Raw genomic sequence first — 12,537 nt, forward strand, 5'->3', positions numbered from 1 at the left:
GGGTTTAGGAGGGATTTGAGGGGGATCTTGGGGGGACATTGGCCATAAATGAGGTGTCGGGGCCCAGTGCCTGAGCCAGCCCTGAGGGGGCAGAGAGGTTTTAGGGGGTCTTGAGGGGGATTTGGAAGGTCAGGAGGGGTCTTGGGGGGGATTTGGGGGGGACTTGAGGGGTCTTAGAGGGATTTGGGGGGGACTTGGGGGGTCAGGAGGGGGTTTAGGAGGGATTTGAGGGGGATCTTGGGGGGACATTGGCCATAAATGGGGTGTCGGGGCCCAGTGCCTGAGCCAGTCCTGAGGATCTGGGGTGGAATTTGGGGTGTCTTGGAGGGATTTGGGGGGGACTTGGGGGGTCAGGAGGAGTCCTGAGGGCAATCTGGGGGGTCAGGAGGGGTCTTGGAGGAGATCTGGGGGGTCAGGAGGGGGTTTAGGAGGGATTTGAGGGGAATTTTGGGGGGCAATTGCCCATAAATGGGGTGTCGGGGCCCAGAGTCTGAGCCAGCCCTGTGGGGGGAGAGGGGTTTTGGGGGGTCTTGGGGGGGATTTGGGGGGTCAGGAGGGGTCTTGGGGGGGATTTGGGGGCTCAGGAGGGGGTTTAGGAGGGATTTGAGGGGGATTTTGGGGGGACATTGGCCATAAATGGGGTGTCGGGGCCCAGTGCCTGAGCCAGCCCTGTGGATTTGGGGTGGAATGTGGGGGGTCAAGAGGGGGCTTGGCGGGGATTTGGGGGGTCAGGAAGGGTTTTGGAGGGGTCTTTGAAGGATTTGGGGGGGTCAGGAGGGGTCTTTGAAGGATTTGGGGGGTCAGGAGGGGTCTTTGAAGGATTTGGGGGGTCAGGAGGGGTCTTGGGGGGAATTTTGGGGGTCAGGAGCAGTCCTGGGGGGATATTTGGTGACTCTTTGGGTTTTTTTTGGGTGATATTTGGAGGTTTTTTGGGGTGGCATTGAAGAGATTTTTGGGGTGATTTTGGGGTGATTTGAGGCTGGTTCTTTTTAGGAGGATTTGAGACGGTTTTGAGGCAGGTTTTGGGGTGATTTTGGGGTTTTTTGGGGCTCACCCACCCATGGCAATGGCCGTCTTGCCCGTGCCAGGCTGCCCAGCCACGAGCACGGTTTTGAGGGGGGAATTCTGGGGGGTGGTTTTTTCAGAGGTTTTCAGGGTGTTTTGGGGCTGGATTTTTTAGGACGATTTGAGAAGGTTTTGAGGCAGGTTTTGGGGCGATTTTGGGGTGATTTTGTGTTTTTTTGGGGCTCACCCACCCATGGCAATGGCCGTCTTGCCCGTGCCAGGCTGCCCAGCCACAAGCACGGTTTTCGGACAGTTTTGAGGGCTTTTAGAGCAGGATTTTTTAGGACGATTTGAGAAGGTTTTGAGGTAGGTTTTGGGGTAATTTTGGGGTGACTTTGGGGTTTTTTGGGGCTCACCCACCCATGGCAATGGCCGTCTTGCCCGTGCCAGGCTGCCCAGCGATGAGCACGGCCCGTCCCGCGATCTTGCCCTCCTTGATCATCTCCAGGATGACCCCGGCGGCCCGACGGGCAGAGAGCTGGCCCACCATGCCCTGGGACACCTGGGGGGGCACAGAGAGGGGTGAACCCCCCAATTCTGGGGGTGCAGAGCCCCCCCAAAGAGGTACAACCCCCCCCCCTCCCGCCCCGGTACCTGTCGCGGCTCCAGCGCGTCGTCCAGGCCCAGCCCTCGGATGTGGGAGTGGGCACCTGGGAAAGGGGGAATTTGGGGGGTTTTGGGGGTCCCACCCTGTTTGGGGAACCCCTTTGCACCCCTTAGGGTGCAGTGGGACCCCCAAAATGAGAGGGGAACCCCCTAAATTGGGGTGGGGGTCTCTCAAAGCCATTCCCACCCATGAACGTGGGAGTTGGCAACTGGGAAAGGAGGTTTGAGGGCGTTTGGGGGCTGTTTGGGGGGGGCTTTGGGGGTCCCACCCTGTTTGGGGAACCCCTTGACACCCCCAAAAGTGGGGTACAACCCCCAAAGTCAGGTGGGACACCCCAAAGTCAGCTGGGACCCCCCAAATTGGGGTAGGGGTTTCCCAAACCTCGTCCCACCCACAGATGTGGGAGGGGGCACCTGGAAAATAGGGGGAGTTGGGGGGGGGTTTGGGGGTCCCACCCTATTTGGGGAAGCCCTTTGCACCCCCTAGAGTGGGGTGGGACCCCCAAAGTAAGGTGGGACACCCCCTAAAGGCGGGTGGAGCCCCCAAATTATGTGGGGGGCCCCCCAAACCTGGTCCCACCCGCGGATGTGGGAGGGGGCACCTGGAAAATACGGGGAGTTGGGGAGGGTTTGGGGGTCCCACTCATTTTAGGGAACCCCTTGACCCCCCCAAAAGTGGGGTACAATCCCCAAAATGAGGTGGGACACCCCAAGATCAGCTGGGACCCCCCAAATTGGGGTGGGGGTTCCCCCAAACCTGGTCCCAGTTGTGGATGTGGGAGAGGGCAGCTGGAAAATAGGGGGAGTTGGGGGGGTTTTTGGGGGTCCCACCCATTTTGGGGAACCCCTTGACCCCCCCAAAACCAGGGAGGGGGTCCCCAAAAAAGCAGAGCCCCCCCCCCCAGGGTCCAGGTCTCACCAATCCGCTCGATCCGCGTCACATCCCGAACCTCCGGCACTTTGGGGGTCTGGGGGGGGAAATTGGGGGGGTTGAGGTGACCCTGGGGGGTCCCTCAACCCCCTCAGACCCCCCCAGACCCCTTCAGGGCTCCCCAAATCCCTTCAGGAGTCCCCAAATCTCTCCTCTTCCCTTCAGGGACCCCCCAAAGCCCTTCAGGACCCCTCAACCCCTCCCTTCCCCTCAGGGACCCCCCAGATCCCCCCCAATTCCCTCAGAGACCCCCCCAACCCCCTCAGAGACCCCCCAACCCCCTCAGGGACCCCCCAGATCCCCCCAATTCCCTCAGAGACCCCCCAACCCCCTCAGAGCCCCCCCAAATCCCTTCAGGATCCCCCAGATCCCCCCTCAATCCCCTCAGAGACCCCCCAACCCCCTCAGAGACCCCCAAATCCCTTCAGGACCCCCCAGATCCCCCCCAATCCCCTCAGAGACCCCCCCAACCCCCTCAGAGACCCCCAAATCCCTTCAGGACCCCCCAGATCCCCCCCAATTCCCTCAGAGACCCCCCAACCCCCTCAGAGACCCCCCAGATCCCCCCAATTCCCTCAGAGACCCCCCAACCCCTCAGAGCCCCCCAAATCCCCTCAGGATCCCCCAGATCCCCCCTCAATCCCCTCAGAGACCCCCCAACCCCCTCAGAGCCCCCCCAAATCCCTTCAGGACCCCCCCAATTCCCTCAGAGAACCCCCAACCCCCTCAGAGCCCCCCAAATCCCCTCAGGATCCCCCAGATCCCCCCTCAATCCCCTCAGAGACCCCCCAACCCCCTCAGAGCCCCCCAAATCCCTTCAGGACCCCCTCAGGTCCCCCCCAATCCCCTCAGAGACCCCCCCCCAACCCCCTCAGAGCCCCCCCAAATCCCCTCAGGATCCCCCAGATCCCCCCTTAATCCCCTCAGAGACCCCCCCCAACCCCCTCAGAGCCCCCCCAAATCCCTTCAGGACCCCCCGGATCCCCCCCAATCCCCTCAGGGACCCTCCCCATCCCCTCAGGAACCCCCCAATCCCGAACCTCCGGCACTTTGGGGGTCTGGGGGGGGGAAATTGGGGGGGTTGAGGTGACCCTGGGCGGTCCCTCAACCCTCTCAGACCCCCCCAGTCCCTTCAAAGATCCCCCAACCCCCCCTCAGGACCCCCCCAAATCCCTTCAGGACTTCTCGATCCTTCTTTCCTCTTCCCCTCAGAGACCCCCCAGTCCCCTCAGACCCCCAGAAACCCCCTCAGGACCCCTCAGATCCCCCCCCAATCCCCTCAGGGATGCCCCAGATCCCCCCTCAATCCCCGCAGAGAGCCCCCAACCCCCTCAGACCCCCAGAAACCCCCTCAGGACCCCCCCAGATCCCCCCTCAATCCCCTCAGAGAGCTCCCAACCCCCTCAGACCCCCCCCAAAGCCCCTCAGGACCCCCCAGATCCTCCCCTAATCCCCTCAGGACCCTCCCCATCCCCTCAGGACCCCCCAACTCCCCCCCGGACCCTCCCCATCCCCTCAAGACCCCCCAAACCTCCCCAGAACCCTCCCCGTTCCCCTCAGGACCCCCAACCCCCCGAACCCTTCCCACCCCCTCAGGACCCGCCAAATCACCCTCATTCCCCTCAGGATCCCCCAAGCAGCCCCCTGACCCTCCCCATCTCCTCGGGACCCCCCAGTCCCCTCAGAGACCCTTCCCGTCCCCTCAGAACCCCCAACCTCTCCCCCCATCCCCTCAGGACCGCCAAACCCTCTCCAGACCCTTCCTGTCCGTTCAGGACCCCCAAATCCTCCCCGGACCCTCCCTATCCCCTCAGGACCCCCCAATCCCCTCAGAGCCCCCCAGTCCCCACCAAATCACCCCCATCCCCTTCAGGATCCCCCAAACAGCCCCCTAACCCTCCCCATCCCCTCAAGACCCCCTAATCCCTTCAAACACCCTCCCCATCCCCTCAGGACCTCCAAACCCCCTCCAGACCCTCCCCATCCCCTCCGGACTCCTCAATCCCCTCAGGACCCGCCAAATCACTCCCACTCCCCTCAGGACCCCCCAAGTCGCCCTCGGACCCTCCCCTTCCCCTCAGGGCCCCCCAGTCCCCTCAAGGCCCCCCAATCCTCTCAGGACCCTCCCCATCCTGTCAGGACCCCCCAGTCCCCGCCAAATCACCCCCATTCCCCTCAGGACTCCCCAGGCAGCCCCCTGACCCTCCCCATCCCCTCAGGGCCCCTCAATCCCCTCAGGACCCTCACCACACCCTGAGGACCCCCAAACCCCCTCCAGACTCTCTCCATCCTCTCAGGACCCCCAAATCCTCCCCGGACCCTCCCCATCCCCTCAGGAGCCCTCAATCCCCTCAGGACTCCTCAATCCCCTCAAGACTCTCCCCATCCCCTCAGGATCCCCATCCCCTCAGGACCCCCAACCCCCCCCCCCGGACCCTTCCTATCCTCTCAGGACTCCTCAGTCCCCTCAAGACCTGCCAAATCACCCCTATTCCCCTCAGGACTCCCCAAGCAGCTCCCTGACCCTCCCCATCCCCTCAGGACCCCCCAGACCCCTCAGAGACCCTCCCCACCCCCTCAGGACCCCCCGGCCCCGCTCCCCTCCCCCACCGCCGTTGCCATGGCGGCGCCGCTCCGCTCCCGCGCTGCCCTCGCGCTGCCCTGGCCGGAAGTGACGCCGAGAGAAACGGCGGGAGGGGAGGGAGGGGCCGAGGCGGAGCGGCCGCTCTGGCCGCGCCTCTCGATGGTGCGCGGTCCTCCAGCACCGCCGGGGGGGCCCCTTTTGAGGGGGGCTGGGGGGGTCCGGCCCCAGACTCCCCAAACTGCCCCAAAACCGACCCCATAGAGACCCTACAGTCCCACAACTTGTGCCGCAGCCCCATAACCCTAACCTGCCCCATGGGCAGTCTCATAACAGCTCTATAAAGTGCTCCTTAGACCCCAAACTGCCCCATAACGGACCCCATAGAGACCCTACAGCCCCACAACTTACAGCGCAGCCCTATAACCCCAACCTGCCCCATAGACACCCCACAGCCCCACAACCCGCCCTATAAATTGTGCTGCAGCCCCACAAACCCAACCTGCCTCATGGACATCTCACAGCTCCATAACCCGTCCTAGAACCTGTCCTACAGATGCCTCGCAGTTCCATAACTGGCCCCATAACTGGTCTGTGGGCACCCTACAGCCCCATAACCGATCCCATAGACTCCTCACAGCCACATAACCTGCCTCATCGCACCCCACAGCCCCATAACCGGCCCCATAACCTGCTCCACAGGCACCCCACAGCCCTGTAACCGGCTCCATAACTGCCCCATGGACACACCACAGCCCCATAACCTGCCCCATAGACACCTTACAGCCCCACAAGCTGCCCTGTCGTACCCTACAACCTGGTAACTGCCCCAGAGCCTGCCCCAGAGCCTGCCCTAGAGCCGCTCCCTAAGCCCCCCCTACGCCTGGCCTGGCCTGGCCTGGCCTGGCCTGGCCTGGCCTGCCCTGCCCTGCCCTGCCCTGCCCTGCCCTCCCCCCGCCCCATAACCTCCCCCCAGCCCCCCACCGTCCCCTCCCCCACGTTGCCCTTTTAAGGCGCCGTTGCCCCTTTAAGCCGCCCCTCCTCTCCCCCCCCACGTGCCGCCCCCCCCGCCCGTGTCCCCCCCTCTCCCCGGCTCAGCCAATCAGCGGTGGGAGGCGTGGCGGTGGCGGGGGGAGGGGGCGTGGCCCGGGGGACGGGGGGCGGGAGGGGTCAGTCCGCGATCAGCTGCGGGAGCGCGGGGAGGTGAGGGGGGGGCCCCAAAGAAACCCCCCCGGGACCCCCCCCCGGACCGAGAGACCCCTCCGGGACCCCCCCCACGGGAAAGGGGACACCCCTGGGGAGGGTCCTGGGGGGGTTGGGGGATGCTGGGGGGGTCCCTCGTGGTGCTGATGAAGGTTATTGGGGTGGGGGGGCTCCTATAGGGGGGTCCCGTGGGGGGGGGGGGCTTCTCTGTGGGGGTCTTTGGGTGTGGGGGGGTCCTGGGGGCTTCTGTGGGGGGGTCCCATGGGTGGAGGGGGGGACCCTCGTGGTGCTGAGGGGGGTTATGGGGGGGGGAGGCTCGTCTGAGGGGGTCTTATAGGTGGGGGGGTTCCTGGGGGGGGGTCTGAGGGGGTCCAATGGATGAGGGGGGGTCTTGGGGGTTTATGGGGGTTTGGGGGGGACTCCTATAGGGGGTCCCTCGTGGTGCTGAGGGGGATTATGAGGGGGGGGGGCTCCTATGGGGGGGTCCTGAGGGGGTCCTATGGGTGGGGGGGCTTCTCTGGGGGGGTTCTGAGGGGGTCCCATTGGTGAGGGGGGGTCTTGGGGGGGTTATGGGGGTCTGAGGGGGCTCCTGTGGGGGGGTCTTATAGGTGGGGGCCTCCTAAGGGGGGGTATGAGGGGGTCCCGTGGATGGGGGGGGGGTCTTGGGGGGTTATGGGGGCCTGGGGGGGCTCCTGTGGGGGGATCCTATAGGTGGGGGGGCTTCTCTGGGGGGGTCCCGTGGTTGAGGGGGGGTCTTGGGGGTTTGGGGGGGACACCTATGAGGGGGTCCCTCATGGTGCTGAGGGGGGTTATGAGGGTGGGGGGGCTCCTATGGGGGGGTCCTGAGGGGGTCCCGAGGGTGAGGGGGGGTATTGGGGGCGTTATGGGGGTTTGAGGGGGCTCCTGTGGGGGGTCCCTCGTGGTGCTGAGGGGGGTTATGGGGGTAAGGGGGGCCCCTATGGGGGGGTCCTATAGGTGGGGGGGCTCCTAAGGGGGGGTCTGAGGGGATCCTGTAGTTGAGGGGGGGTCTTGGGGGGTTATGGGAGTCTGAGGGGGCTCCTGTGGGGGGTCCCTCGTGGTGCTGAGGGGGGTTATGGGAGTGGGGGGGGCTCCTATGGGGGGGTCCTGAGGGGATCCTATAGGTGGGGGGGCTTCTCTGGAGGGGTCCCGTGGTTGAGGGGGGGTCTTGGGGGTTTATGGGGGTTTGGGGGGGACTCCTATAGGGGGTCCCTCGTGGTCCTCAGGGGGGTTATGGGGGGGGGGGCTCCTATGGGGGGGTCCTGAGGGGATCCTATAGGTGGGGGGGGCTTCTCTGGGGGGGTTCTGAGGGGGTCCCATTGGTGAGGGGGGGTCTTGGGGGGTTATGGGGGTTATGGGGCTCCTATGGGGGGGGTCCTGAGGGGATCCTATAGGTGGGGGGGGCTTCTCTGGGGGGGTCTCAGGGGGTCCCATGGGTGAGAGGGCTCCTGTGGGGGGGGTCTAAGAGGGTCCCATAAGGTTGGGGGGGTTCCCGGGGGGGGTCCTTGTGGTGCTGAGGGGGGTATGGGGGGGGTTATAGGGGTGAGGGGGTCCCATGAGGGTCGGGGGTTCCTGAGGGGGGGTCCTCGTGGTGCTGGGGGGGGTCTTTTGGGATCCTGGGGGGGGCTTCTATGGGGGGTCCCATGGGTTTGGGGGGGGTCCCTCGTGGTCTTGAGGGGGGTTATGGGGCTGGGGGGGTCCCATGGGTGGGGGGGCTGCTATGAGGGGGTCCTGGGGGGGATTCCCGCATGACCCCCCCACATTTTTGGGGTCCTCTGAGTTCCCTGACAGGGCTGGAGCACTGGGGGGGGGGGGAATCCCAATGCCCCCCCAGGATCCCCCCACCAATTTTTGGAGTTTCCCCCCATTTTTTGGGTCTCCCATGACCCCCCCCCCGTTTTTGGGGACCCTCAGTGACCCCCCCCCAATTTTTGCCCCCCCCAGATGCCGCTGCCCCCCCAGTGTGTCCATGACTTCCCTGTGACTCCCACCCCCATTTTGGGGGTCCCATTGCCCCCCCATGAGTGCCCCCCCATTTTTGGGGACCCCCAGTGACCCTCCTCAATTTTTGGGCCCCCCCCAGATGCCGCTGCCCCCCAGTGTCTCCCTGAGTTCGCTGTGACTTCCCCCAAATTTTTGGGGTCCCCCCCACTTTTTGGGTCACCCATGACTCCCCCCATTTTTGGGGACCCCCAGTGACCCCACCCCCAATTTTTGGGCCCCCCCTCAGATGCCTTTGCCCCCCAATGTGTCTGTGAGTTCCTTGTCACCCCCCCCCCCCCCATTTTGAGGGTCTCATTGCCCCCCCATGAGTGCCCCCCCAATTTTTGGGTCCCCCATGACCCCCCCCATTTTTGGGGACCCCCAGTGACCCCCTCCTCAATTTTTGCCCCCCCCAGATGCCGCTGCCCCCCCAGTGTGTCCATGACTTCCCTGTGACTCCCACCCCCATTTTGGGGGTCCCATTGCCCCGCCATGAGTGCCCCCCCTTTTGGGGACCCCTAGTGACCCCCCCCCCAATTTTTGGGGTCCCCCCAGATGCCGCTGGCCCGCAGTGTGTCCGTGAGTTCCCTCCCGGGGTTGGAGGACTGGGGGGGTCCCGGAGCCCCCGACAACGTCGTGCTCTTCGAGGTGGCCTGGGAGGTGGCCAACAAAGGTGAGGACCCCCCCCAAAAAAACCCCCAAAATCCCCTTTGGGATCCTCTCTAACACCCCCCCAGACCCCCTGGGACCCCCAGGATCCTCCTTGGAGCCCTGGGACCCCCCCAAACCCCTCCTGACCCCTCCTGTGGCCTGGGAGGTGGCCAGCAAAGGTGAGACCCCCCCCAAAAAAAACCCCCAAAATCCCCTTTGGGATCACCTCTGACACTCCCAGACCCCCCTGGGACCCCCAGGATCCTCCTTGGGACCCCCCAAACTCTTCCTGACCCCTCCTGTGGCCTGGGAGGTGGCCAACAAAGGTGAGACCCCCCCCCAAAAAAAACCCCCCAAAATCCCCTTTGGAATCCCCTCTGACACCCCCCAGACCCCCCTGGGACCCCCAGGATCCTCCTTGGGACCCCCCAAACTCTTCCTGACCCCTCCTGTGGCCTGGGAGGTGGCCAGAAAATGGGAGACACCCCCCAAAATCCCCAAAAATGCCCTTTGGGATCCCCTCCAACACCCCCAGACCCCCCTGGGACCCCCAAGATCCTCCTTGGGATCCCCCAGACCCCTCCTGACTCCTGTGGCCAACAAAGGTGAGACCCCTCCCCAAAACCCCCCCAAAAAACCCTTTGGGGACCCCCCTGGGACCCCCCTTGGAGCCTTGGGACCCCCCCAGATGCTCCCCAGACCCACCTGGGACCCCCCCAAAACTCTTCCTGATGCCCCCTGGACCCCCCCCCCCCGACCCCTGGGACCACCCCATGGACACCTGGGACCCCCCAAACCCCTCCTGAACCCCCCCCCGCCCTCCAGACACCTGAGGACCCCCCAGGTGCCCTCTGGACCTCCCTGGGACCCCCCCAAACTCCTCCTGACCCCCCCTGGACCCCTGAGACCCCCAAGACCATCCCCCAGGACCCCCCCAAACGCCTCTTGAACCCCCCCAGGCACCCACAGTCCCCCCCAAACCACCTCCTGAGCCCCCCAGGACCCCCCAAACCCACCCAGTGATTGGATGGGGGGGGGGGGGGGGGTCCTGACCCATCCCATGATCCTTTGCTGCTGGGGGGGGCAGGTGGGATTGGGGGGGGGGTCGGGGGGTGCCCCGGTGCATTCTGGGATATGGGGGGGGGTCCCAGGGTTGGAATTTAGTGGGGGGGGGGTGATGGGAGCCCCGGGGCATCATGGGATACCCCAGGCCCCAGTGCATTGTGGGATACTGTGGGTGTTCCCCCCAGTGCATTGTGGGATATTCCAGGGTGGCCTGGTCCAAGGTACCCCCCCGGTGCATTGTGGGATATTCCAGGGTGTGGTCCAAGGTGTCACCCCGGTGCATTGTGGGATATTCCAGGACATCCCCTCAGGTGTCACCCTGGTGCATTGTGGGATATTCCAAGGCCTGATCCAAGAGTGTTATCCTGGTGCATTGTGGGATATTCCAGGGTGTGGTCCAAGGTGTCACCCCGGTGCATTGTGGGATATTCCAAGGCCTGATCCAAGAGTGTTATCCTGGTGCATTGTGGGATATTCCAGGGTGTGGTCCAAGGTATCCCCTTGGTGCATTGTGGGATATTCCAGGGTGGCCTGGTCCAAGATGCCACCCTGGTGCATTGTGGGATATTCCAGGGTATCCCCCAGTGCATTGTGGGATATTCCAGGGTATCCCCAGTGCATTGTGGGATATTCCAGGATATCCCCCAGTGCATTGTGGGATATTCCAGGGTATCCCCCAGTGCATTGTGGGATATTCCAGGGTATCCCCAGTGCATTGTGGGATATTCCAGGGTGTGGTTGAAGGTGTCACCCCGGTGCATTGTGGGATATTCCAGGGCATCCCCCCAGTGCATTGTGGGATATTCCAGGGTATCCCCCAGTGCATTGTGGGATATTCCAGGGTATCACCCCAGTGCATTGTGGGATATTCCAGGGTATCCCCAGTGCATTGTGGGATATTCCAGGGTATCCCCAGTGCATTGTGGGATATTCCAGGGTATCCCCCAGTGCATTGTGGGATATTCCAGGGTATCCCCCAGTGCACTGTGGGATATTCCAGGGTATCCCCCAGTGCATTGTGGGATATTCCAGGGTATCCCCAGTGCATTGTGGGATATTCCAGGATATCCCCAGTGCATTGTGGGATATTCCAGGATATCCCCCAGTGCATTGTGGGATACCCCCTGCCCCGGTGCATGATGGGACATCAGGACCTCCCACAATGCACCGGGACAGCCCCCCAATCCCCCCCCAGGGGGCTTTTGGGGGGCTCTGGATTGGGGGGTCCAGGGGGGCTCAGGGGGGTACTGGAGGGGGTTTTGGGGGGTCCCAGGTGTCCGGGGGGTCTCAGGAGGGGTTTGGGGGGTCCCAGGTGTCCGAGGGGTCTCAGGAGGGGTCCCAACTGTCCTTGGGGAACCCCCTGACCCCCCTTTTTGCCCCCAAGGTTGGGGGGGGATCTACACGGTGCCACCCTACAGGGTTCCAGGTGTTTTGGGGGGTCCCAGGTGTCCTGGATGGAATTTGGGGGGGGTCTGCATTGTCCAGAAGTGTTTCAGGGGGGTCCCAGGTGTCTCGGAGGATTCCAGGGGGGTCTTGGGTGTCCTTGGGGACCCCCTGACCCCCCTTTTGCCCCTCAGAGTTGGGGGGATCTACACGATTCTCCAGCCCAAGGTTCCACGTGTCCTGGAGGGGGATTGGGGGGGTCCCAGATATCTTGGCAGAGTTTTGTGAGGCCCCACATTTTTGGGGGGGGGGGGTCCCAGATGTCTGGGGGTTCCCAACTGTCCTTGGGGACCCCCTGACCCCCCTTTTGCCCCCCAAAGTCGGGGGGATCTACACAGTTCTCCAGCCCAAGGCTCCAGCTGTCCTGGAGGGGGTTTGGGGGGGTCCCAGGTGTCTTGGCGGGGTTTTGGGACGTCCCACATTTCTGGGGGGGTCCCAGGTATCCAGGGGGATTCCAGGGGGGTCCCAGGTTTCCAGGTGGGTTCAGGGGGGTCCCGGGTGTCCTTGGGGACCCCCTGACCCCCCGTTTTCCCCCCGCAGTGGGGGGGATCTACACTGTCCTGCAACCCAAGGCTCCACATGTCTCGGGAGGGGTTTTGGGGGTCCCACATTTCGGGGGGAGGTCCCAGGTTTCCAGGTGGGTTCAGGGGGGTCCCGGGTGTCCTTGGGGACCCCCTGACCCCCCGTTTCCCCCCCGCAGTGGGGGGGATCTACACAGTTCTCCAGACCAAGGCGCGGGTGACGGCGGACGAGTGGGGCGAGAGTTACGTGCTGGTGGGGCCCTACGTGGAGAGCTCGGTGAGGACCCAGGTGGAGCTGCTCGAGCCCCCCCAGCCCGCCCTGCGCCGCACCCTCGCCGCCATGAACGCCCAGGGATGCAAGGTGGGCACCCAGGGATCCCCACGGGGCAGGGGGAGGCACCCAGAGGGGCACCCAGGGACCCCCACGGCGTCAGGGAGGGACTCACGGGATCAGGGGACTGAGGGAAATG

General features: G+C 64.4%; 2 protein-coding genes across 3 annotated transcripts in view; one reads left to right on the forward strand and one right to left on the reverse strand.

The window, feature by feature from the left end:
• The window catches only part of RUVBL2 (RuvB like AAA ATPase 2), a 16,989-nt gene extending 11,558 nt beyond the window's left edge, over window positions 1-5,431 (reverse strand). The window contains exons 1-4 of one of the 2 annotated variants that reach the window (XM_032677465.1): window positions 5,213-5,431; window positions 2,591-2,639; window positions 1,660-1,715; window positions 1,426-1,567 (exon numbers count right to left, since the gene is read on the reverse strand). In XM_032677465.1, the coding sequence (XP_032533356.1) occupies window positions 1,426-1,567; window positions 1,660-1,715; window positions 2,591-2,639; window positions 5,213-5,224 (259 nt within the window). In that variant the 5' untranslated portion in view covers window positions 5,225-5,431. Of the gene's footprint in view, window positions 1-1,425; window positions 1,568-1,659; window positions 1,716-2,590; window positions 2,640-5,126; window positions 5,146-5,212 lie in introns of those variants that run through there. The other variant, XM_032677466.1, reaches the window with a different exon arrangement.
• Window positions 5,223-12,453, forward strand: LOC116781703 (zinc finger protein ZIC 5-like; the record flags this gene model as incomplete). The annotated part of the gene is made up of 4 exons (XM_032677403.1): window positions 5,223-5,348; window positions 6,216-6,386; window positions 8,943-9,060; window positions 12,247-12,453. Coding segments are annotated over exons 1-4 (622 nt in total), but the record flags the coding sequence as incomplete, so codon positions are not given.
• Between the last annotated feature and the right edge of the window lie 84 nt (window positions 12,454-12,537).

Source organism: Chiroxiphia lanceolata, unplaced genomic scaffold (genome assembly GCF_009829145.1).
Source record: "Chiroxiphia lanceolata isolate bChiLan1 unplaced genomic scaffold, bChiLan1.pri scaffold_59_arrow_ctg1, whole genome shotgun sequence".
Lineage (NCBI taxonomy): Eukaryota > Metazoa > Chordata > Aves > Passeriformes > Pipridae > Chiroxiphia > Chiroxiphia lanceolata.